We start from the raw sequence: 26,193 nt of genomic DNA, 5'->3' as shown, positions 1-26,193 counted from the left end.
TTTCTTACTTTTTGTATTGCTGTATGTATTTGAGTTGCTGCGCATGCTTTAGATATGGAAGAATGAATATAAACTGCTTCCATAACATTCTCTTTCCATCTCTTATGCTCTATTCAACATATCTTGCCATTGCGTAGTATTTTTTTGACAGGATTTTTCGAACTTCATGAGTTACGGACCCATTATTCAAAAATTAAAAAAATCGACATCTACGTCGCTCTAAACTACACATGTTGAATTTTCGGTTTTCTCTATTTGCAGAACCCTGAAAATCTTGAACATCAAAATCCCTTTGTCACTTGCTACGAACTTCGTCAGGTACTATATTATTTAAAGGTAAAGCAGCAGGATAAAATCAGTGTTGACTGTGTAGTGAAATAAAATATTGTTTCTTTCTCATTTTCGCTATTATTTCGTATACATAACCATCAATAAATATCGCATTTGTATATTGCTTTCAAATTCTAAACTAAAAACTTTAATAAATATTTTCAGGTTTGTATAATATTTGCTGGGGATCTTTATGTAAACAAAGCACGCTAAACCATTGTGATTAACAATAACCGTCTCCATTTTATCAATGGAGACGAAAATAAGAGGAATAAATGAAGAGGCAAAACATCTTTTGATTTCTCAGGATCTTTAAATTTCCGAGCATTGTTAGTTTTTTTTTTGGTAGGCTCTTTTACATGGCAGCAAAATCTTTTAGAACGCTTAAATAAAGGGGCAGATTTGGAGAACTGTGGTTGCATGCTTCCTGGTTTTTGGACATCTTTACTCAATTGATGGCACATGTTGATGGCGCCGTTTTTTAGTTACCTGAAAGAATAATTTTATTGTAGACAAAGGTGGTACTGCAAATGTATGAAAAGTAATGAAGGCTGGTAATGAACGTAATGTCCCTATGCATCATCTAATGATGAGCAAGAATAACCGTATTAATTACAGGATGTTTTTAAACTTAACAAAATGAATCTTATCTTATGTTTCTGGATATACCGACATAAATTATCAATCAACATGTTCGTGTACGAGATAATACTCTTAACACAAGTAGCAGTTAAGTTCTAAAAATGGTCAGAAATAACTTCCCTATTGTAAACAATAAAATATCGTACTGAGGAGTTATTCTAACGCTGTTAAAAAAAATCAAATAGAGATTTATTATTGGCTACCACTTTGTTAAGTACTAACTGCAAAATGCAGTGCATTACACTACGTGGAAAAATTATTTGCACATTTTGTAATAAAAAATCACACAGCAAGTAAAATTAATTTAGCGTGTTTTAAAAAAATCACACAATACTGTATACGCGAAATGCACAAGTTTATTAAATAGGCTTACGATTAAGACAGTCGTCAAACTTGGATGCAGAATATCTACAAAATCCTTGAAGGTCGCTATACAAGGCTCGGTTGCAAGCATCTGCAATTCTTGTCGTTAGTGTTTCCTCATCCAACAGCAGTTCTCTTTTGAGTTTGCTTTTGCAAACAGACCAAAATTGCTCAATTGGATTGAGTTCAGGAGAGTAAGGAGGTAGATACATATACCCATAGCCGCGGCTTTCAATATGTTTTTGAATGTCTTCATGTGTATGAATGAGTACGTTATCCATTACCAGATAATGTCCGTGAAATTGTTCATGACGATCCATTACATCCAAAACACTGCTTATAAAGTTGAAGTAATGGCCAGTAACTGTACCACCATTATTTCTCTCTTTCGCTTTTGTTCATCCATTTACTTTTCTCTTTTTTGACGGAGCCAGCGCTCAGGAACGTCTTACACTTATATTCACAACGCCGAAAGGAGAAATGGCACCTAAAATGGTAGTGGTCTTTGCTCTTGATCTGGCCACCTGTACAACTGCGCGACTTCCTTCTTTGGGCCAAGAAAAGTTTCTCTTGAGATTTATATGGAAGACTGCTTCGTCTATGAACACACAATTACTTGTGAAATCCAAGTCAGTTTCCATCCATTTCTTAACCCATTCATAGCGCTGTTCAATTTTTTCAGGTCTATTTCTCTCAACAGGTTGTAGATGCGCTTTCTTGAAGGTAATCCTACACTTTTGCCTAACAAACTTATAGAAGCCACTTCTGGTGATTTGAAGATATTCGAACGTTTCAGTCAAAGCATCAAGCATATCGTCTAGTACAACAGAATCGTCGTTCCCGACCGCCCACTGAATCATGTAATGCTTGTGCTCATCTGTTAGAACAGGAGGCCTACCGACTGGTCTTCCACCACCAGACGACATTTGAATATACTCCTGTGGATCTTTATTGTTCTTTGAAACCCATTACTGTGCTGTGCGCACATTAATGTTGAGTTTCTGAGCGGCAGCTCCAACACCCATTCCTTTTTCCTCAACAAGAAAAAAAAGCTGCTCCTTCTCAACATCCTTATAATGCTTGTATGGGCCCTTTTTATCATCCATTTGAAGCTTTTCAGCAGATGAATTCTTTCTCTCTTTGGCTTCTTTCTCAGAGGGCTTCAAATCAATATAGATGTCAAAATTTGTCACTTTTTCAATCGGATACATTTCGTTGTTTACTTCCATTTGAACATCCATTATTTCATTTCCGTTGTTGTCGTATTGGTTTCATAAGCCGTCTTCGTAAACAATATTATCCATTTTTTTCATGATGAACGTGAGGAAGAAAAGGTTTTAAAAACACGCTAAATCAATTTTTCTATGTCGTGTATTTTAAGAGTTTTTAAGCGATGATTGAACCAAATTTATTAAATGCGCATAAAAGTCACAGTAAAATTGCTTTAAAATAAAAATTACAAGGTGAAAAACAGAAGGAATAGGATAAGCTGAGAAGCCTTGACTAAACATCTTTTCTTTGGAAAACTTTGAGATTATTTTCTCAGTAGTCTGAAGCATCAGAGCAGTGCAAAGAAGAATTTGATCATACACATATCGCCAGTGAGATTGCCATGAGGCAGTAAGTACTTTTTCAATTATTGGTTATTCTTCTGAGTCTAAATATGTCCAAGCACCGGCTACTATTGTAGCAAGCAAACTGTTTCTTCTCACAGACAGCTTTTGAAAAGGTAGGCTTATCCATCCATCCATCCATCCTTTTTTACTTAATTTTTACAATCTAGTTATCATGGCCAAGTCTACTCCTCAAAAGCGTTCCACTCTTGCTGATGTTGTTACTCGTGAATACACCATTCACTTGCACAAGCATGTATTTGGTCGCTCTTTGAGAAAACGTACTCCTCATGCTGTTAAAGCGGTCAAAGCTTTCGCTGAAAAGGCTATGGGCACCAAGGATGTTCGTCTCGACCCTGCTTTGAACAAGTCTCTCTGGTCTCGTGGTGTCAAACATATTAACCACCGCATTCGTGTTCGTATTGCTCGTAAACGTAATGATGATGAAAATGCCAAGGAAAAGCTTTATTCTTATGTTACTTATGTTCCTGTCGCTAGCTTCAAGGGTAAGTACATTATTTATTCTATCCTTTTCTCCCTTTAAACTATCTAGCTTTCCAAATCGCTGTTGTGTAGTCCATTGATTTTTTTATTTGGGGACTTCCAGCAGTTTGTGAGCGCAAGAGGTTGGAGAATTGTCATACCAAGACTTTTTTGGTTCTCCTATCTGTGAAGCGACATTTTAACTTATTTTTGCTTTATTATAAAACTATAGGCTTAGAAACCGCTGTTGTCGATGATAACGAGTAGATTAATTCAATTTTTTTTTGAAAATAAATCATTTTTGTTGAGAAAGATATTTAAGGAATTTGTCTTAGAAAGATGCCTTAAACGTGTTATTGGACAAGATTTTGTTGCATCATGATTAAAATTGCTTTTTTTGTAACCGACAATATCCACCAGCCAGACTGTACAATCATTTGTAGAAAACAATGTATCAAAAACAAAAATCATGTAGGAGAATAATATCTTTAGATTAACATAACATTTGAAAACGATCACAATTCTATCAAGAGTAATACGTCTGTGTATTGTCTATTTTTCTTGGTAAGAATGTACGTGTACAATTTTCTTAATCAATGCAAAAGGTTCTATATATCTATACGTTTCAATATAATTTAAAATTATTGCTTATCTGTTACTCTCATTTACTAAAACATCACTCGCTAATGATTATGCGAAGCAAAATTTGATTTGTACATTATGTCATCAATCGTTGTTAAGTAATACATGTACATTGTCATCAAATTTGCTCATTCCCATACTCAATTAGCCAATTAAACCGTCACTGTTTTTTATTCTGCATTTATTTTCAAATAAATAAAATGTCTTCTAATTACTAAAGAATAAAGAGCATTGATGTGATGTTATTTGGTTGATTTTAGTTGTGCTAGAATAAAGGAAGTGAAAAGGATAAAAGTAGAATTGAAAAATATGCGTTTTATCTATTTCAGATAAGCAGTGGCTTAATGTGACTAGATTTACCTACAAGCTTCCCACTTTTTGTTTTTTACTTGATTAAATAATGTCTGCACCATCCAACATAATTGGCTCACTTACTTTCTGTCCAGAATGTGGAAACCTTTTAGACATGGCGGGTGGTGATGACGATATCTTACTTTGTAATCAATGCAGCTGTGCATTTAGAACTGCAGGTACAATAGCAGAAGTGTCCGCTTTGTATTAAAAAAGAAAAGTTAAACTCAAACTATAAAAGGTATTGAAACCACTGAAGTTATCACCACTTCTTCAGATCGTTCTTTTCAATCTTCATTAAAAGCTAAGCGTCACCTGGTTCAGCAGAGCAAAGAGGCACAACAAGCAAGAGCTATTGTAAATAACAAAATATACCATCAAATTACATACATAAATTGACATATCATTTTTACATGCATAGATTAAAGAAAAGTGTCCCAGTTGTGGGCATCCCGAAATGGAATACCATACAATGCAGTTACGTTCTGCCGATGAAGGACAAACTGTATTTTATAACTGTAAAAAATGCGGGTAAAGAAAACTTGATATTGTTTTACCATGATAGTTACTAACGCATATGCTTATAGTTACAAATATTCTGTCAACAACTAAAAAGAACATATGCATGTTCATCTATACAATCCCTTTCTTTCTTCGCTTTTCTTTCTTTTTAAATTGAATAGCCATTAAAATATAATAGCATTAAATTACTGTGATCATTATGGAAAATATTACGCGATTTAAATTATAATATTATTTAAAGAGCATGTTTAAGAAATAAGCATTCGTTATGCAGTAAACATACCCACAAGTTGATGACAGGAAAGTTTTTAAATGTCCTTGGTCAAAAACTGGCTTGTATAGAAGGTTTCTTTTATGAATGTTCCTTTCTCATTCATCTGTCCTTACACAATCCTGCTCACATTTGCATTATTCGGCAAAATCAGTTCAATCTTCATTCCTTCTTAGTCTGTCTTCAATTTGGTGTGTCTATCAATGCAGGCAAGAAGAGTACAACCAATAAATAGTTTGGGATAGCAATCCAATCCACATTCAAGTCCTCAGCAATTAAAGCAACTCTATGACAAAATTCCTGGCATCTTGCTCTCACATATGTCCAGCGAAATGTCCTATACAGATTGATCTCTGATAAAACTCTCCACAAACAATTGCTTTATCAATTCCAACCAACCCAATTCCCTTCCGGTCTTTACTTTACATGCCAAGAGTAACCTGATTCAGCTATGCATTTCTTTTTGTTCACAAAAATTCCCTATTTGGGACACGCTAAGAATTCCTATGGCCTTCTACCAGTTCCGCATCCATCATTCAAACAATTCAATCATTAAACTTTTCTGCTATTCATTTCAATAATACATATAAAGATATATCCAATAGTATTATAATTATTACTACACTCACTAAGTTATAGAAATCCCATTAGAAAGCAATTTTTGATAACCAACACTCCCATTATGAAAATTCGTCCAAAAACACGTATATTTTATTCCGAAATTATTAGTATACTTTTGAGAAAAAGTTTGTACAAATAAAATAGGAAAAATGGTGCAAAAGTAAAAATAAATTTAGCGAAGAAGCAGGAAAAAAACTTCGCAAAAGTAGAAGAAAAAGCACAATTACCCAATTTCCTGAAGTAATCTTAGCCAAATTCAGCATACAAATTAGCCATTTTATAGTACACTTTCTTTACTGTTTCTTTTTAATTTGATTAGTCCCTAGTTATGAGTACTTTTGTATATGAAGACGGCCTTGGAAATTTTGTGGGAGAGAATGGAGAAGCAGCGGTGATTACTGAAATGGAGGTTGACGACGAAAGTTATCCATTAGACAGCGTTACGAATTATGGTCAGTATATCGACTTAAAGCCTCCTGAGAAGCAGGTTATATATAAAAAAAAAAAAAAAAAAGAAGAAATTGAGCACGCTAGTGAGTTACTAGTCGAGGCTCATTCAACTGGGAAATGAAGACGTGCTTACAGAAAGTACTCGGACGAGGATAAAGAGTATTTTTTTATGAGCTAGTTTATGAAAAGGGTCTGGCAGCAGTTCAAGCCGCAAGGAAGCTAAGTATGCCTACGCGGACTGGCACACTGAAACCTCTCTGGTATTTCACCATGCAAGCGAAGGTTACGAGCAATATGAATCATATTTAGGCATGCTGCCAAATCCCGATTCCATAAACGTTCACGAAGCTCTTCAGCACCTGAAATGTTTTGCACGGCCACTTTGTAATTTTGATTTGTACATCTAAGAGACAAAAAACAAACATAAGTCAGCAAACAATTTTGATAATCACTGATCAGAGTATTTGATAACCTAAGTAAATCATGACAAATAACATAGAAATAAGTGCCCCAGCAGTACTCATGATGCCAGCTGAAGTACTTGGTAGAGAATCTTTCACTCATGATGAAGGCTAGTATCACCTAATAAAATGGGAAAGATGTGAGAGATCAAATATCATTTTATATCAAACATGATTTATCTTTTGAATATTTATATCATTAAAGCTGTTACAGATTAATAAGGTATGGATATAGTATTGATGTTAGTAACAATCAAATAAGTTGGAGGCTATAGAGCTTTTTAGATGCTCTATATTAAAGTGTGTTTATTTTAAAGGGGCTTAATCACAATTTCTTTGCCTTGAGATGCATAATAATTGGGGCTTTTTGGCTTGGGTTTTGGGTTGGGATCGATGCTTTAAAGGTTCGCTTGCGCATTTTATATTTGGAAGGTCTATCATGTTGTATTTCCATTGGGTCATCTCTATATTTAGTTTCTGTTCCTTTGTTCATAGAATTTATACTGACATTTTTATCATAACCTGTGGCAGCATTATTATTATTTAAAACCGGCTTTAATGAAGAGTTTATACCGAAATGTGGTCAGTGAGAAAAGACTGTCATTCAATTATAAGGGTTCATTCTTTTACCTTTTTCTATTTAAAATGGGGGATTTTTTTAACAAAAATAAATAAAAAAAGCACTATGATCAACGTACCTCCAGTGAAACCTCCTTATCCTGTTTTTCCAAGACCTGATCCCAAGCCTCATGGTCCTACTCGTTAGGTAGCAAGACTTCTAGCCACAAGAAATTCAGTCAATGCTTTATGCTCATCCTTTACTGAAAATAAATAAAAAAAATTCAACATGAAATAACTCGTTTTTTACTATTTATTTAAAGTTTAGACTTTTCAGAGCCAACTTGACTATTTATATGCTCATAAAGTTTGGCGATTTGTGCTTCAAATTTCTTTTTAGCATGCGAGCGTTTAACTTTGAACGTGGGTGTTAGCAAGTCATTTTCGATAGAGAACGCTTCAGATTCCAAGTAAATAGCCTTTGCAAACTCAAATCCACGTAATTTAGCCTTTTTACCTGTGTGATTCATCTGAGCAAGCACCAGTTCATTTACCTCTGGCAACTTGCATAGCTCTATATAACTTAATTTTTTTGCACTAACATGAGGTAGCCTTGCTGCAATAAGAGCATTCAAAGCATCTGAATCAGGCACAATAATAGCCACAAGAGAACTTTGAAGTGAATCACCATGCAAGTAAATCTGACCAATAAGAGGATCCTTAGAATAGACATTTTCAATCTTTTCTGGAGCAATATATTCACCTTGGGCTAGCTTGAAAATGTTCTTTATACGATCGATGATTACAAAAGCGCCTGTTTCATTAATCATGCCAATATCACCCGTATGAAACCATCCTTCCTCATCAATACACTCCCTTGTCTTTTCTTCATCTTTATAGTAGCCTTTAAAGATGTTGGGCCCACGAACACAAATTTCTCCGCGAGGACAGGGATCTGTGGAGAGGTAGTTCATCTCAGGTACATCCACCAATTTGATTTCATTACAAGGGAATGGGCCACCTACGTGACCAGCCATACTTTCATTTTCATAATGAATAGTGGTTGTAGCACAAGTTTCGGTAGCTCCGTAACCTTCACGTATTTCACAGCAAAAGGCGACTCGAAGGAACTGTATGACATCTTGGCCAATAGGAGCTGAGCCAGTCACTATAATACGTACATTGCCACCCAAGACCTGTTTGACCTTGTTGAAAATCAAACGGTCCCAAAGAGGATGAGTAAATCCTTTGCCTGCCTCGAGATTGGAAAGTTTTGCATTAACTGCACGGCGAGCCAGAGCACCTGTAACTCCAGGAGCTTGAACTGTGGAAGCAAGTAGCTTACCGTAGATTTTGTTTAACAATCGAGGAACACTTGGGAAAACAGTTGGCTTTAAGACTTGAATATCTTCCACTAAAGTATTCATATCGCCACTAAAAAATCCTATACGTCCTCCCAAAGTCAAAACAAGAGCATCAGAGATACGGCCAAAGATATGAGCAAGGGGTAGATAGGAAATACAAATGTCATCAGTTGTGCCACCGACGCTGGTGTACGTAGCTGCTAATGCAGAAACAAAATTGCGGTGAGTCAGCATCGCGCCCTAATTTTTTTTTTTCAGTTAACAGATAGTTTGTGTAATTTATTTGTTTACCTTGGGCATTCCAGTTGTTCCACTTGTGTACATGATACAAGCCAAATCATCAGGTGCAGGGTAATTGTAGGATCGCCTATTCTTTTTACCTAAGAGCTCGACCGTTTCAAAATCAATCAAGTTGATATCCTTTTCAGCAGCCCAAGCCTTGATAATTTCTGTCTTTGAAGCCACACCCTGTTGTGATATTTCATTAATCCTATCCATAGATATGATTGTTTTAAGCTTAGGGAGTTTGTGCTTGATCTTTAAAAGATCGGCAATATGATCTCCTGAACAAATAACAGTTTCAATCTCTGCATGATTGATGACAAATTCAACTGTATCAGGGCCCAAAGTATCATAAAGTGCAATGGTATACAATGAGTAAGCTGATAAGGCCAAGTCAGCTATAGTCCATTCAGGGCGATTGACAGACCAAATGCCAATAGGAATTTGTCGCGTACGTGTATCGTTCATAGTATGATTTAAATAATTCAATATACCAGAACCAAAGTTGGTAAGACGATGATTAACCTTACGGTATGTCAGCCAAACATAAGGACCACGCTCACCTGTTTCAACATTTTTTACAGTTCGGATACCAACACAAGGGCGGTCCTTGGATAATTTTAGACCTTTTTTGTGTTATATGAGCTTATATGTGTAGTTGAGTATCGTAATTCTTACCATGATTGAAGCACTCAATCATAGTTGTTACTTTGGGTGAAAATGTTTCTTCAACTACTGGACGTTTCGCGTTGCGATAAACACCTTTTTTTACAGTTATTGTGATCGTTTTTAGTCACTTTTTAAAAGGTCATTATTCCTTTTTATTACCTGTTTGTCCTGATTTTCTAGTATTTGGTACTTCATAAGATTGTTTATCTAACCCTACTTTAGTCATTTCTGATAAAAGGCAAAAGAAATAGAGAAATATATTAAATACAAAAAAAAAGAAAAAGGGATTTATAATGTCAGTTAAGCCACAGATCGTGTGAGAAAAGCGATGGTAAGATGGTAAGCATGTTTACTATCGTCACATGCAAAAACACAAAGATTTGTCATTCTTTTTTTTTTTTTTTTTTTTTTTTTGTTATTGATTATCGCATGTAAAGTGACTACAACGAATAATCAAAACAAAGCTATCGGAGATTAAATAACACTTATGCATCCTATTTTTATCAGCCATTAGTAAAAGCTTCACTACTGAATAATGTATTGTTTATTTCAGCTATTTTTAAAAGCATTTAATTCAATTAGATTCAAGTATAGCGATGCATGAGCTACATAATCTGATTTTTGTAGGCTAGGAGTGAAATGATACTACAATTTTTCATAAAGCTTATTTAATCATAGTGTACACATGGCTTAATCACAAATACTCATTCAGTGGTAGTGAATTAGACATCTATGCTTCTATAGCGCAAAAGGCCAATGTACAAATATTATATAATTGTAATTTACTGAATTCGATATGCGGATAGCTTTAATTAAAAAAAAAAAGTAGAGTGTGAAGCAAATGAAAACAGGATTCATTTTACATTTCTATTCAAACTTTTTGTTATAAAATGAACATGGCGGACACATTAATACTTTTTCCTTTTTACTTTGAGCTTATCAACCCATAATGTTCAATTCAAAAATATTTACATAAATCACTTGTTATACTTCTTTATTCTCTTCTGTTTCCTTCATTTCAGATTCAGTGTTCAGTGTGGGAACATAAATCAAAACCAACAGCCTGTGATGGTCTAAAGGAATTTTTATTTCTTGACTTGAAGTCGGTAAAGACTCATAACCATTCTTTAATACAGAGATCAATTCATTTCTTTCAATATGAACTTATGAGCTAACATATATTATGTGATGAATTTGAATATTTTCGCAAATAACGTTGATAACACTTGGATAGGCACTATTCCTAATACATTAAAAATCAAATTTTTTCTTCTTATTGTGTTGTTATTACAAAATAAATAATGTTGCTTATACGTAAAAAAAGTAAGTTTCAATTCAGCTTTATAAAAACCTTAACCACTTCTTTATATTGTTCAGTGAAGGGTTTATTTTTGCGTCTTCAATGGATCCGGGCACCATTCTAACAATAATAATTTTATCTACTGATTTGATCGTTGTAATTCGAATGATACATATGCCATAATAGAAATTAAGCAATGTTATTGCATTACTGATGTCAGTTTCGCACCATTCTGCACATTCAAAGTACAAGATTTCAGTAGTAGGTATGCTGACTTGAAAGAATCCATTAGCAAAAAAAGTTGCAAGCGGAATCTCAATAGCTCTTCATAAATATAGCCACTACATATTGATGATTATATAGGCGCTTTACCTGTGATACTGTTTGAAAACCCATTCCAGATTTGCAGCAATAAAGTAACAGCAGAGACAGAGCCCTTTTCTAGTCAGTATTCAACTAATTGGCCTTTTCCTGTTTCAATTTCTTGGTGTCATTTCAACAGAAGACAACTGAACTAAAATCGAGATTTCTCATGTACTAGGTTTTTTCTTTGAAATATGCCTGGTAATAGCAGATACATTCAAGCATACGCTGGTTCCAAGAAAGCCATAATAATACTATGACAAATTCCCAAGAGAAAACTAACAGTAAGTTTATCATATAAGTTTTTGTACCAACATCAAATTCTCGCTTTGTACGATACTTATTACTTTTGAATGAGAAATATCACACAAGATAACATTCCTCTGCATCAAAATTTATTTTCTTTTTTCGTCTGATAGATCCATCTGCCTTGCAGTCCAAATACTCAGCTAATCTGTATTTTGTTCTATCATTGAAAGCCTAGTCAAAAAATACAAAACAGATATTCAATGTATTAAAAACAAATAGTACTATTTTTGAAAGTTAGTCCCCCGACTGTTCCAAAATTCCGATGAGCTTTTTTAATAATAAGCTCGTGCTTTCTTTTAGCTATAAAGTTGAATTCTAGGCTTTAACCTTATCAAAAGCTTTAGGTTTGCGCAGTTGCCTTCATCATCGATAATATGAACTATTATGATGAGGACCATCAAATCTTAAAAAGTAAGAATGTTATATATTCTACGATGAATCCAAAAGGCTCATTTCTTATTGCGATTGTTGATGTATCCGCCTTGATTGGATGTGACATAAGTTGCAGTGAGAGTATCCACTTTTTCACTTGTGAAGCATGCTCACATCATTACTGGTTTAACAAAGTACTTTGTTTTGACTGAATTTGAACTGTAGTGTATCTCCAACTTTGATTCTAAGCATCTTTTGTTATTTTATGAGGTAAAAAGAGGATCAATTGGTCCAAACAATATTACTTTACTGTTCTTCATCTCAAAGAGGTATCGACTAGTTCAAACAAGACGTTTTGTCATATGGCTAGCAATAAGAAGAAACTTTTTAGTCTTCAAATTGAAAAGAAGTCAAGCTCATGAGTTTACCTTCGGAAATTCTTGTTTGATACATCTTTTAAAATACGGTTCATAAATTAATCAATGGCCTTGCAATTTCAGCTCGTATTCAACCAAGTTTTTTGGCTTTTTTGATAATGTGTTTGATAATTGATGTAGGTAACCCTAGTTATGTCATAACCTTTAGTTTGATATTTGTATTCATACAATAACAGAAACCTGTAATAATCTTCAATTGAAAGTCAGTATTTAAACCTTCTCTTGTTGTTTGAAAAAATTGGCATGTAGTTTTATTTTCTTTTTTAAAAAGAGAAAGACATCCTCTTTTCCAATAGACCATAAAGCTAAAAGTATCTCTAAAATTCTTTCACTAGGCATACATGAAGCTTTAACAAAATCCTTACAATTAAGACGGCATTTCATTTTCACTTTTCACAACCAGGAGATATATCTTTAAAAAAAGGAATGGGATGTTAACAAAGCAGGATGAGATATATTTTTTTTTACAAAAAGCTAATAAATGAATCTCTATTCATCCTACTTCTTTTTATTATTAATGACACGCTGCCATTCAATAGCTTCCTTTTCAATGAAGATGAGCGAAAGTTAATAAATGTGTGAGCTCAAAAACAAGTAAATCAAGAAATTAGAAACACTTTATTTCTATAGTTGTAAATGGTTTGTTCTTTATATAAAGAAGAATACTGTAGCGAGAGAGAGTAACAAGATGTATCCTTCCAAACGGTTATCTGACGTTAGAATATTTTTATCCTTTTCAATATTTAGGACCAATAAAATCCATAATTTTACTAAAAGCGGATAATTGACCATACCATCAATTATTTCTCCCAATAGAATTGCCAGAAAATATCACAGTGTAACTGTCTTCTCTATAAAAAATGTGAAATTAAGCACAAAAACAAATAGCAATTGGGTTTCTATTCAATAAGTTGTTATAAACTATATTTAACTTGCTCGAGTATAGGCCACATAGTCACTAGAAAATAGACTGTTATTTTCTTCTTTGTTCTTGCGCTAGACTGTATACAATATGCCCTTAAATTTAGTTATTTTTATCCAAGCAAAAAAAAAAAAAAAAAAAAAAAAAAAAAAAAAAAAAAAAATCTATTCTAAATACGACTTGACATAAATTGTTGTAGACTGTTCCTTTGATGCTAAATAAGAGACATACCGATCGTGACACGTGAAATAAATACTTGTAGTTGCAATTTATCCTTGTGACATAAATGAACAGAAAAATACTTTTTACTAAGAAAAGAACCCCAACAAAAATATGGATGGAATCCTTTTTATTGTTCAGACTACTGTTATTTAATACCTTTAAAGGAAAATTAAAATAAAAATCCCGAAGAACAAACGACAATTTGTTGATAAGGAGAGGGGTGGTTCGGAACTCGTATTGTTTTTATTTTTTTGTACACACCTTTTTTTGTACCTGATTAACACAGCACAAGTACTAAAGATATACTATATATTATCAAGTATACTTTCTATCTTTTCCTATTGTCTTTTTATTTTATTTTATTGTTGTTATGCTTATATAATAGAACAGATGGTCTTTTCGGAATTTCAATTGTTACCAAAAAAGGAAGAGGAAGAGATAAGAAGAAAAAGCTTATTTTTTTCCACTGACTAACATATAAATAAATAACAAGAGAGAATATATGAAGTGCAATTCTTTACAAATCTTATCGATAATATTAGATAAAGCAAAAGAAAAAAAAATAATTAGAATATACGTCATCTTTGCTTTTTTTTTTTCTTTGCCTTTTCCTCTTTCTTTTCTTCCCTTCTCATTCTTTAATTTGTTATTGTTCTAATATCGAGAAAAAAAAAAAAAAAGAGAGATGTTGATCGGAATTGACCGGGACAAAAGAGGATATTTAAATATAAATAAATAACTGATGTTACTCGCAAGTTACAGTGTGTGTGTGTGTGTGTGCGTGTAGTCAGATGTAATAATTTATATATAAATACATTATTGCCTGTTTGTTCAAGTAGTCACATGCGATAACTAAGGCATGAAAGGTTCTATAAAAGTCAACTACTTTAAGCGATCTCCAAAGATTTATAGTGATACAAGTTGACCAGACCGCGTTTTTTATTTTATATTTTTTTATTTTATATTTTTTATTTTATTTTTCTTTTCTTCTTTCTTTCTTCAATTAAGAAAAAAAAATGTCCATTTTACCATTAAAAAAATCATCAAAAAAGAATATTATGGATCAAGTTTTATCTGATTCATTATTTCCTGCTACAAATGATGAAGAAATAAATACAAAAGATGAAAATATAGAAAATGATGGCAAAAAAGAAGATCCTTTAGCTACTCAAGTATGGCGTATGTATACAAAAGCCAAAGATAGTTTACCTAATGGTTCTCGTATGGAAAACTTGACGTGGAGAATGATGGCAATGACATTGACTAAAAAGAAAAAGGAAGAAGAAGAACAGCCGACTACACCACCTGTTGCTGATGACACAACCGGTTTATTATCATCTTCTGCTCCTCCTTATACAATGTTAGATCATCACAACCAAGAAAAGAACAATGTGTTGATAACGGGTAGTGTGAGAGCATTTCATACACCTGTGGATGAATTACCTCGATATACGGTATAAAAATGATATACTATTATCTTGAATACTTATACTTTAAATATAGCCACTCAAAAGAAGAGTAACAACGATAAATCACGATTACTCAACCAATAGTATCATTATTCCTTCATTAGATGATGAAATGAATCAACATTATTTTAGTCAATCAGTTCCATCTAATAACTCATATTTAAATAATAATCAGAATAGAACTTTATTAAATGATTCATTTAATAACTCAGCTTATCATTCTATCCCCAACTCACCTACCCTTGGTTCATTCACTAATTCAACTACAACGCCCACTGGTGGATTACCAGTCATCAATCCTGGTTCTCTTAGTTTTGAAGAATTACTGAATGTTTATTATCATGACAACACTCCACCTCCTACTATTTCATCTCCTCGTTCTATATCAAGTTATAATAGTGATGAACCAGAACAAGAAAAATTAACAAAGCAAACAATGAAGTATAAAAGAACCAAGAAATCTACTTCTCAACAACCACAGGACAATAACAAAACTCAATGTTCTAATTGTCAAACAACTACTACTCCTTTATGGAGAAGAAATCCTCAAGGTTTACCATTATGTAACGCATGTGGTCTATTCTATAAGCTACATGGTTCAGTTAGACCACTTAGTCTAAAAACAGACGTCATCAAAAAACGTAATAGAAATGGTGGTAATAGTAACAACAGCAACAACATACAAAAGCAGCACCAGCAACACCAACAGCAAAGTAGTAGCAAATTAAAGCCAGTTACACCAAACATAATAAAACAGTCATCAGATAACATGTATAATAACAATCGAATCGACAGAAGAAACACACTTCATTCAATCAATAAAAGACCGAGTTTACTAAGCAAGAAACATAGAAGAACTTCCGAAATGTTACTGCCACCATCAGCCATGATGACTAATAATGATACGACATATATAAATCCTTACAACTCAGTATCTACTCCTACATCCACCACAACAGTCCTACCTTCATCCTCATCACCATCACCGTTTTCTATTTATCCTATGCCACCGCAACCACTTTTTACAAATAATGACACCGATAATATGCCAGTCAACATGATCAATGACATACAGTCAACAAATGATGATGACGATACAAGTGCAGCTATGAATGCTATATTGGAATCAGTGGGAATCAATTTAAATAGTTTACCTGCTGAGCTATTACCTTTAGTTGCCTCAGCTGCTAATTATCATGCAATGAATAAGCAAAGAGAACAGCAACAACAACAACAGCAAACTTATAACTTTTATGAATCAACACATACTCCATAATTATTTATATGCACACAGAATGCACTAGTTATATATGAAGAAGAAAAAGGAAAAAGAATTATGCTATAAAAAAAAAAAAAGAAATCCTTGTTTATTGTGTATATACAACCCTCACTATTGTATGGATTCTGTACTCTTTTTTTTGCAGTAGAGTCTATATTACATGTTACGAAAAGCTATGCAGGCCATGAACTTGTTATGATCAAGATAAATAAAATGTTATTATTCAACAAGTATATCTATTGGTTATTATTACAAAAAGATGAATTCATATCAAGAAAGTATATAAATCAAGTTTTTGTATGACAGTTGTAAACTTATTTATCCTGAGCTTGAAGCAATCACTGCTTTCATGCTCTCCGACATGGATTTTGCAATTGTATTCATACATGGTGCATTTTACAAGGTAAAAATTTAAGGGCATTCCTTGGCCAAACTTGTATTGTGTTTTCTTTCCATCAATTGTAAATAGTAGGATCAGTAAATTTTGAGATTGGAGCCTTAAGTAGAATACCATTAGTGTTCAACTTGAAAGGATAGCTTTCGTTTTTGTTAGTCATTTTATTAAAAGTTATTATTGTATTTTCAATATTTTTTTAAATACATTTGAGTACATGTATGGGGCTGTCGTGTTATACACTTTTTGTTTTCACTCATATATATTCTAATAATAAAAATAAGCTTTAACATATTAATATTGTTCTCCAGTCTGTCTTTGAGTCCGATGTTAAGCTCTGTGTGGGATTCATGAAACATCATAAATATTCATTAACTGCAGGCAAAAATTATCGAAACTGTAAAAATATATTTTAGCTTGAGTATATAAGACTTTTAAAGAATTTGCGGCCTTAATCGAACAATACTCGTGTTTATCTACTGCTTTTTTTTTTTTTTTTTTGAATATGACCATTGTAGTATATATGATCTTGATGTTAATCAAGAAATTTTTTGAATTATTTTCATTATTATAAGAATCAGATATTTCTGCTTGAAAGATCTCGCAATGGTCAAACATTATGATACTTGCAGCAATGTGTTTCTTGTGTTTGCCATAGTCTGTATACTATAGCTGCTCAAAGCAGCTTGCAATGGTGCTTTGCCCGATATATAGCAACAGCAATCAGTTGATTTCATCAGATATAAAACAAAAAGAAATAAAAAGCTTTGTATAAATATTTTCATTAAAAGCGGTTATTTGACTTGCCTTTGTAAGCTCTTGTTCTAAATATTTAGACTAAAAAGGAAGAAATCTGAAAAAATATACAGTATAAAAATGCATTTTTAAAGAAGCAGATAATTTTTTGTTAATAGATTGAAGTGAAAGAATATGAAAAAGTGAACTTAGATGAAATAATAAGAAATCGTAGAACGTTCCTACTCTGATCCTTGTTACTTCCAATTCGACCTCTGATGTGGTATATGACTATCTAAACTTCAGTTTTACTATCTTTTCATTACTTTTAAGAAAGCAGTCTTTTTTGTAGTATATTCATTAGGTAAGGCCCAAGTACCGTAGAAGTCTATATGTTAGAATATAGAGTATACCACATATTCTATTTTTGCAACATCTGTATTAAACAAATCTTAAAGTTTTCATTACTATAATGCTGATTTTGTCTATAAGTTTGATAATTGAATAAAAATCTTTTAATGAGCCCAAACAGATAATTAAAAGATATGCATCCAGCAATATTATTAAATAACTGAATTAATAATAAAATGGTTATAATCATTCAATGGTGTTCTGATCATAATACAGTAAGATCCTTATAATACATACTTATAAGAACGTCTTGGATAAAATTGAGCAACATTTTAGTTTCCAAACCTAAAAGTATTATTCATTTTTATAGAGCTTCTGTGATACACTTTGTATTTGGCTTTAAATAAATACCCGAAATTTAAAACCATTGGTTTCTTAATAATAAAAAAAAAATGTCTATTTCTTTTATAGTCAAACGCGCTTTTGGATCATTCAATATGATTAAATCTCCTTTAGTTTGGATCGATTGTGAAGTAAAAAAAAAAAAAATAGATTAAGTTTAGAGAGAATATTTATTGATTAGATAAGTATAGATGACTGGTCTTGACATCAAAAAAGATCACTTAATTGAGATTGCAGTGCTAATTACTGATGGTGATTTGAATATTGTAGCAAAGGTAAGCAAAAAATGAAAAAATGCTGCAATAATTGGAAATGTTACTAATACTTTATATGAAAAAGGGGCCCGAGTTAGTTATTTATCAGCCTAAAGAAATTATGGACAGCATGAATGGTAATATATACAATACACTCGCTAGTGAACTCACTGTCTTTGCTGATAATAGAATGGTGCACTGAACATCACGGAAAAGTACAAACGAAAAAAAAAAAAAAAAAAAAAAAGTAAAAGATTGAAAAGCTAAAGTTGTATAAAAGTCTGGTTTAACCCAAAAAGTACTCGAATCTAAAATAACGACAAAAGAAGCAGAAAGACAGGTGTTTGAATTTTTACAACAGCATATTCCTAAAGGGGTTGCGCCTTTAGCAGGAAATTCGGTTCATGCAGATAAAGTATTCTTAAACAAAGAAATGCCTAGTATTGTTGATTACTTGCATTATCGAATCGTTGGTAAGCTTTGCAATAGGTTCATGTGATTTTTTCTCACTTTCCCACTTTAGATGTGAGCACAGTAAAAGAGTTAGCAAAAAGATGGTATAATACGAAACTAAATTCTATGTCCTGCTAATATGCTTCTAAAGGTATCCTAATATTGCTTCAAGAGTTGTAAAGAAGAGCACGCATAGAGCGCTTGATGATATCATTGAAAGCATCGAGGAATTGAAATACTATCAAAAGCATTTATTTGTAAAGGAAGATATCCAAGAATAAAGCATTCTAGGTTTGTAATGGGTTGTTATTCAACCTTATTATTATGTAAAAAGAAGTTCTTTAGAAAAAGGCAATTCGTCTGTGGCGGTTAAATTAAGCATAGCGGCAATAATCTGGATAGTATTTAGTGTGAAAAAATAGCATTATTGAGAATGTTATTCTATAGAACGCTCAATTTTACCTACGAATACACATATTCATCATTGTTTATAATCGCCTCATAATAATGCTTTATTGTCGCTAGCTTATGCCCATTTTATATTAAAATGGAGTTCATACAATCAAGCATTTCATCCGCCAGCAGATCAACTTCATTTAACCATCGGGATAATTTGCACTTCAGAACCTTAATAGTTGACTGATGGATATTCTTTTTTTTTTTGTGAAGTCAACCATTCTTTAGGAATGACGTACCAAGACCACTGTTTGTAATACTGGTCAAATTAGTCTCGTTTTACACCAAGGATGCTGTAACCTGTATATATACAGGGCTATTGCCAAACCTTCACAAAAGCATATAATCTTCATTTTGAACATAGCCTTCACATACAAAATAATGAAAAAAAAAAAACCAAATCTTTTTTTGTTGTGATAAGTTTATGCGAAATACAATTTTGTTCTATTAAAGTCTTAGATTAGCTTCATGATAAATTGTAAAGTACTTGAGGACATTATGATAAATTTACTTCTGACGAATTTGAAGTACGTGTGTGTTTCAAGAAAGCATTGAATGATAAATGTAAAAATATCTTTATTCCTCATATTGAAAAAGGTCCTCTATTAATATGATTCGAGTATTACAAAGCTTAATTTTTCTTAAACATACTTGAGTTAATTTCAACTGTAATTTCAAGCTTGTAATCACACGACAACAAAATCTATCTTGTTTCAAATAGTAATAATTCAAGGGATCAACAGGCTCCTGTTTTTAGCATATTTATATAACCACATGCATTCATTTTATCATTGTACATATCTTGCACAAATACCCTAATGTTACAGAAAACTGCGTATGTCTAGACCAATGGCGCCCCATATATGTGCGTACCGGTAAGCGTTGTACAGTGAAGCCTCGGAATTTGCTTCTATGTAATGCTTAAAAAAAGTCCACCTCTATAGTTCTGTTTGATCCATCTGAACATGAACATTCAAGTTTGATTAGACCGACAGTTCAATGCAAATGTGCACTGTTGTATACAATAGAAAGAGTTTACTTGAAAAGAAATAGAGTGTGATGCCGTTTATTACAAAAGCTAATTTGTCAAATAGTTACATGACTGTGTACAGATATAAAATTCTAATTTAGTATTTCTAGTCATGATGTTCATGTTTAGCTTCTGTGTTGAATTTTATGGAATACGATTCTTGACTGCGATACATTTTAGACTCTATGGCCATACTAGCGACAAGGCTGCATTATCTCGTAAAGAGATCCTTGTAATTTTTTTCTTATTCCACATCTTTTGTCAATATCACTATGTTACATTATAATAGTTTCTAAATATAATATCAAAATTCTAAATTAAAAAAGCGGCGGTTTTCTACAAGCACTAGAAACATGGACTATACTTCCTTATTTATTTTTCCATTAGACTAAAAGTTGGAGTCAAAAACTTTTTTTCTAGATAAACTTTAGATACATTTGCTCAATTAAAATTTTCTTAATTGTAGAAATAATAATCAAAACTTTAAGTTTTTTTTTATTAATTCACTTGAGCAAAAGATGCATAGAGAAGGATAAATAACAATACACATTATAAGATATATACAACTACAATAATAAATAAGCAGGGATAACTATAAATAAAATACTGGGGTAACTATTCTCCACTTTTTGATTATTTATAGTTAGGTCCCTTTTCGTCATAGTCATTCTTTACATTGGCAGCTTCGGAGTCAACAGCTGGCTTGTCGTTGGGCTTTGATGGATTTATGACGCTTTGACGGCCAGAGAAGTTGCTTGGGAAACGACGGGAAGTAGGTCTAGATCCGCGACCCGATTCGGCATCGCTGCGTGTCTTTTCATATAAGGAAACAGAACCAATATGAGAAGCAACGGACTTGGCGTCTTCTTGAAGGTCTTCGGTAGCAAATAAAAGTTCAATTTCTTCCAAGGACTTACCCATAGTTTCGGGATAGAAAAAGAAGATAGGGATCAAGAAAATGACATTAAGGATACCAAACATAAGGAATGTCCAATATTTAGCATATTGGAACAAAACGGGGGCAATCATGGCAACTATAAAGTTACCAAGCCAATTGGCAGCTGTAGACATGGAATTACCCTTAGCTCTAAGACCGGTAGAGAAAATTTCAGAAGGATAAAGCCAAGCCAAACCTAACCAAGCAGCACCAAAGAAGAAGTTGAAAAGCATGACAAATGCAATACAAGCGTTTGAAGCAGGTTGATTTAACGTGGGTGCATCTCTTTGAATAATATATTCGCAACCACCAACGATCAATAACGTAATCGCTTGACCAATCAAACCAGCATACATAAGGAAACGACGACCCAAACGATCAATAGTATAAATGGGAGTAAAAGCACCAATAAAATAAACAATAGAATCAACACCAGCCATAAGGTAAGCTTTTTCAGTTGTCATACCAGCTTGCATGAATACATCAGTCAAATAGTAGCTGATGACGTTAATACCACCAAATTGTTGAATCAATTGCCCACCCATGCCAAGTAATACACGATATCGATTGTTCATCTTTCCTTTTTTGAAGAGCTCGACATAAGAAGAGATACCTTCACGACGTTCTAATTCAATACCATCACGGATTTCTTCCCATTCAGCAATACAACGAGGATGAGTTGTATCACAGTCGGACCAAAGACGGGCAAGAACAATTTTACATTCTTCCTCATAACCGTGGGCTTGCAACCAACGGGGAGATTCAGGAAGAATAAAGGAAGCAACACCCAGAATGATAGCAAATACCATTTGAAAAGCTAAAGGAAATCTCCATGCAACTTCACCTTGGACAAAATAAAAACCATATTCAAGCCAATAAGCAATAGCAACACCAACAGCCAATAAAGAAGCTTCAAATGCAACATGGGAACCTCTAGACTTGGGAGGTGATAATTCAGCTTGATAGACAGGAATAGTAGCAGTATTCATACCATTACCGATGCCTGTAATAATACGAGCAACAATCATCATTCCAGAATTAACAGCAGCGGTTTGTAAAATGGCACCAATACAAAGAATAAAGCAACCTAAACGAACAGTCTTTCTGCGACCTAACCAATCACCGATTCGACCGGTGGATAAAGCACCAAACATACAGCCAATTTCATAAAGTGCAACAATAGCACCCAACAAGCCAGAATTTGGGTTACCCATTGTCTGTTTAAATAAATCATTGGCTACAACACCGGACATAACACCCTACATATCAACACAAGTCAGTGTTTATTGCATTTGTGAGCTTTGATTTATGTATATACCTGGTCATAACCAAAGAGTAAAAAACCAATAGCAGCTAATAGAGTCGAAGCTCTAAATAATGCAGCTCCTTTTAATACAAAACCCATTTTGTGTAGGACAATAGAATATCAGATCAGAGAATATGTGTTTGCAAATTCAAATAAAATTATTCAAGTGGATAACAGTATAAAAAATTTCTATGGCTTCCCCACAAAATAATGATATAAGAAAGACGACTTTGATTAAATCTTTGACCCGAAAAAAATAAGAAGGGTATTTATACTTTTTTTTTTTTTTGTATGCAACAGAAACATAGCATGTTGTATCCGCATGTCGGAGTTGTGTTTAAGATGTACCTTTATTTAAACTTTATTTGTTTAAATCCATTATTAGCGTCATAGAATTTAAGAATATGTTCTGAGTTCAGTATTTTAGCTGACCGGAACAAAAATTATTTTCTGGGAACAGTCTAGTGCCTATCTAATTGGATCGTATACACGTCATAACAATTGCTTTTCAGTTTATATTGTATACAAATAAATATATCATAGATCGATTATATAATAAGCCATGTGGATCTACTGATTATGGGCTCATACCTTAATTTGCCCAAAAAAGGCGACTTTATTTATACAGCATTTTCCCGGTTTTTTTTTTTTTTTTTTTACTTCATTGTTAAAAACTTACAGAAAATTTTTATACAAAATTGAATCCCAGAATATAACAAATCAGATCACCTAAACGGTTGCCATGACGGATGTACATCAATCATGCTTCCATTACTCCTTTTTGTTTACTTAGATTTGCAGTTACTTAAAGGAAGCAGAGATTAGCAAGAATGTTACTATTAAACACTGTGACCATATGATTGCTATTGCACTATTCAATGCAGTTATAAAATTAGAAAGTAGAAGTTTGTCCTATACTTTAGCGTAATGATATTATTCAAAAGACTACATTATATACAACTGAAGATTAAAGTTTTCTTTTCCAAGCTATAATCTATTATCACTCAAGCTAGAATGGTGTCTTAAGATCATAATAATAAATTAATATCTAGACGGAAGCAAAGGTTTTTAACGAAATTATACCTCATAATATATACTCTGTTTGCCAATAGCCAAGTAAACATTGCTAATGATCCCTTGTTCTTGTCAAATATATAAATGCGTATATTTGTATGAGAAATCCGCATAGAACTAAAGAAAAATTTAATTCGATGACTCTAATAGTTGGTGTTTGTACACACTAAAACCGGATAACTGTCAAACTATTATGTGAACTCTATTTAAAGCTCATACAAACGGTAACTCAAATTAGTAAAAGAAGGCAAAAGATACAAGTCTGTGCAATGCGTTACACTAACTAGCGTTCTTTTGTGGATGCACAAAAAAAAAACTTGATTGTAAGCAAATAAAAAAAAGGACCCCGACTTTTTACAGCAGTTATGGTGATAATGCAAGGGTCCTAAGAAAAGCAACTAAAGTAAAATGAGGATGCGAAATAGTTTTACTTTCTATTGACTCTATATATTCCGACTGTATTATAGCCCCTCCTATAATATTTCCAAAATAACTGTCATTTTCAATAAAAGAAATATCGGGATTCTTTGACATTTTTTCCTTATATCAATATAAATCAGGAAACTCAAGTACAGTGTGACCTTAGATTAGAAAAAGATACTACACTGCCTCTTGTAAGCTTTCCTAGTAGCGTTAGCAGCTATTTGGATGGCTAAATGTATTAAGATAACAAAATGTATTGCACAATAAGGGTACCATGTTATTTATTACTGACAACGAGACTAGATCTTCACAGCTATCCCTATCATAATGACCAGCTTACTTTAGCTATTTTAATATACACATTATTAAATGATACGCGGAAAAGCATCTAGATTTAACAAATATTCGTAGACATTAAAACGAAATTAGACTAAAATGAGAAACTAAACCAAATCAAGCGATGCTTTTATTTTTATTTTAAAAATAATAGTACGACTTCTACTAATCTTATTTCATTTAACAAAAGCAAAAATGTACAAATATGTATTTATTAGAATAGAGTTTTATTAACAGCAAATAGAGTAAAAAGGACCAAAAGAATGTTTCAGGGCATATATCATCTACGTTGTCTTCATACCCTATTTCATTTGTAAAATAAACCACAGAACTGATGCCTGAGTATGCCAAACTATCAAATTTTTGATAAAAAAAGATTGTACAAAATCAAATAATGCGTCAGTTTAGATGCATTGCAACTGTACATACAATCAGGACATCCACTAATTGGAAATTTATACATGTTATATTGTCATCCTTTTATTTGTATCTAATAAGCCGAAAAAAAGAAGAGAGAAAAAAAAGATATGCTCAATCAGCAAACTAGTAATGACAAATGTTTGTAGAAAAAAAAGGGGGGGGGGTACCTGCTTTAGTTGTATATTCAGTGATTTATTTGCCAGTAGGAATACGATATTTAGAATAAAAATATGTAACAACGAAAAGATATGATATTTTATCAATGCTGCTGCATTTCATTCATCCAAACATTTAGAAAATCCACAATTCGGTATTATGTCAGATACACACACTCATTCATTCTATTGCAAATTTAACTTTGAAATGAAGGTATGATTTATTGAATCAATTTGTACAAACATACTTGACAATATCATGTGGAATGATGTGTATATTTTTAGTACACATTTGCATTAGAGTAAATCTTTGAAAACATTTCGCTTACTACAAGGCACCTTGCAAGGATCGATATTTTTGTTTAATAGTTGCAAAGTATAAGAATGTGTACAAATCTAGCAAAAAGTGACAACTATTATATTTTTGTCTATTTGAGTGATATATAACATAACTTATGAAAACTAACCTTCATCCTACAGCTTGAAATGGAATTTTGTATACAAGGTAAAATTGTCTTTTGTTCTGATTGGTAAACATAAGATCGCATGAGGATGTTTTGCTGTTAAACATGACTGAAAAACATGTTCCGTTCGTTCAATCACAATATATATATTTCATGTTTAGATAAAATGCAAATACACCAAAACAAGTGTAGATAAACGTAAAAGTATTGGTCAAAACAGTTAAATGTCAGAACAGTTTAGACAAATATATTATGAGCTTGTTTGAGTTGTGTAAAAAATTAAGTCCGTTCACTTATAATGTGGAGCATACCCTTTCTTTGATAGCATTGAATCCGGGGTACAAGGAGATTACTCGTCTAAGTTTAGCTTTAGGTATATTTTTAGAAAACGCAATTTATAAAGAGAGGAAGTAAACTATGGCTTATATAAGTTATATTGTTGATATTTCAACAATTATAATTACCATAGTCATACGCATTCAAATGATTTGTCCGTTAGTCTGGATTAGGTAGTCGAAGCATATTATATGCAATTTTTAAAGAAAAATGTGAAAATGATTTTAATATGACGTAACACTACCATATTTTATTGTCATTAAGAAAAAGTAGTCAGCCAGTGTTCTATATCAAGTTTTAAAGTTAATGTCAAACTAGTTTAATAAGTATATTATTTACAATAACAATACTACAAAATTTAGTTACTCTGAT

At 32.7% G+C, this 26,193-nt stretch overlaps 9 protein-coding genes across 9 annotated transcripts; 5 read left to right on the top strand and 4 right to left on the bottom strand.

Annotated features, from left to right (window-relative positions):
- Window positions 1–1,331: 1,331 nt before the first annotated feature.
- Window positions 1,332–2,576, bottom strand: RO3G_14342 (uncharacterized protein; the record flags this gene model as incomplete). Its single annotated transcript, XM_067668926.1, has 3 exons — window positions 1,332–1,718; window positions 1,788–2,076; window positions 2,308–2,576. The coding sequence occupies 3 exons, from the start codon at window positions 2,574–2,576 to the stop codon at window positions 1,332–1,334; spliced, it is 945 nt and encodes a 314-aa protein (XP_067525027.1).
- Window positions 2,577–3,123: 547 nt separating this feature from the next.
- RO3G_14341 (60S ribosomal protein eL31) lies at window positions 3,124–3,524 on the top strand (the record flags this gene model as incomplete). Its single annotated transcript, XM_067668925.1, has 2 exons — window positions 3,124–3,454; window positions 3,502–3,524. The coding sequence occupies 2 exons, from the start codon at window positions 3,124–3,126 to the stop codon at window positions 3,522–3,524; spliced, it is 354 nt and encodes a 117-aa protein (XP_067525026.1).
- A 949-nt stretch (window positions 3,525–4,473) lies between these two features.
- RO3G_14340 (uncharacterized protein) lies at window positions 4,474–5,036 on the top strand (the record flags this gene model as incomplete). Its single annotated transcript, XM_067668924.1, has 4 exons — window positions 4,474–4,603; window positions 4,666–4,781; window positions 4,846–4,955; window positions 5,012–5,036. The coding sequence occupies 4 exons, from the start codon at window positions 4,474–4,476 to the stop codon at window positions 5,034–5,036; spliced, it is 381 nt and encodes a 126-aa protein (XP_067525025.1).
- A 1,471-nt stretch (window positions 5,037–6,507) lies between these two features.
- On the bottom strand, window positions 6,508–6,852 carry RO3G_14339 (uncharacterized protein; the record flags this gene model as incomplete). Its single annotated transcript, XM_067668923.1, has 2 exons — window positions 6,508–6,760; window positions 6,830–6,852. The coding sequence occupies 2 exons, from the start codon at window positions 6,850–6,852 to the stop codon at window positions 6,508–6,510; spliced, it is 276 nt and encodes a 91-aa protein (XP_067525024.1).
- Window positions 6,853–7,624: 772 nt separating this feature from the next.
- On the bottom strand, window positions 7,625–9,848 carry RO3G_14338 (uncharacterized protein; the record flags this gene model as incomplete). Its single annotated transcript, XM_067668922.1, has 4 exons — window positions 7,625–8,911; window positions 8,963–9,579; window positions 9,632–9,715; window positions 9,782–9,848. The coding sequence occupies 4 exons, from the start codon at window positions 9,846–9,848 to the stop codon at window positions 7,625–7,627; spliced, it is 2,055 nt and encodes a 684-aa protein (XP_067525023.1).
- A 2,120-nt stretch (window positions 9,849–11,968) lies between these two features.
- On the top strand, window positions 11,969–12,388 carry RO3G_14337 (uncharacterized protein; the record flags this gene model as incomplete). Its single annotated transcript, XM_067668921.1, has 4 exons — window positions 11,969–12,005; window positions 12,042–12,160; window positions 12,192–12,236; window positions 12,317–12,388. The coding sequence occupies 4 exons, from the start codon at window positions 11,969–11,971 to the stop codon at window positions 12,386–12,388; spliced, it is 273 nt and encodes a 90-aa protein (XP_067525022.1).
- Window positions 12,389–14,563: 2,175 nt separating this feature from the next.
- Window positions 14,564–16,292, top strand: RO3G_14336 (global nitrogen regulator protein; the record flags this gene model as incomplete). Its single annotated transcript, XM_067668920.1, has 2 exons — window positions 14,564–15,001; window positions 15,192–16,292. 2 exons carry the CDS (start codon window positions 14,564–14,566, stop codon window positions 16,290–16,292), a joined length of 1,539 nt encoding a protein of 512 aa, XP_067525021.1.
- Window positions 16,293–18,011: 1,719 nt separating this feature from the next.
- Window positions 18,012–19,165, top strand: RO3G_14335 (uncharacterized protein; the record flags this gene model as incomplete). Its single annotated transcript, XM_067668919.1, has 7 exons — window positions 18,012–18,050; window positions 18,369–18,452; window positions 18,517–18,568; window positions 18,621–18,646; window positions 18,712–18,904; window positions 18,955–18,988; window positions 19,036–19,165. 7 exons carry the CDS (start codon window positions 18,012–18,014, stop codon window positions 19,163–19,165), a joined length of 558 nt encoding a protein of 185 aa, XP_067525020.1.
- A 1,838-nt stretch (window positions 19,166–21,003) lies between these two features.
- RO3G_14334 (uncharacterized protein) lies at window positions 21,004–22,521 on the bottom strand (the record flags this gene model as incomplete). The annotated part of the gene is made up of 1 exon (XM_067668918.1): window positions 21,004–22,521. The coding sequence occupies one exon, from the start codon at window positions 22,519–22,521 to the stop codon at window positions 21,004–21,006; it is 1,518 nt and encodes a 505-aa protein (XP_067525019.1).
- Window positions 22,522–26,193: the final 3,672 nt, after the last annotated feature.

The sequence above is a fragment of the Rhizopus delemar genome, genomic scaffold, assembly GCF_000149305.1.
Source record: "Rhizopus delemar RA 99-880 supercont3.13 genomic scaffold, whole genome shotgun sequence".
In the NCBI taxonomy this organism is placed as follows: Eukaryota; Fungi; Mucoromycota; class Mucoromycetes; order Mucorales; family Rhizopodaceae; genus Rhizopus; species Rhizopus delemar.
Note: the sequence above shows the minus strand (reverse complement) of the source record. Positions and strands in the feature narration are given on the sequence as shown.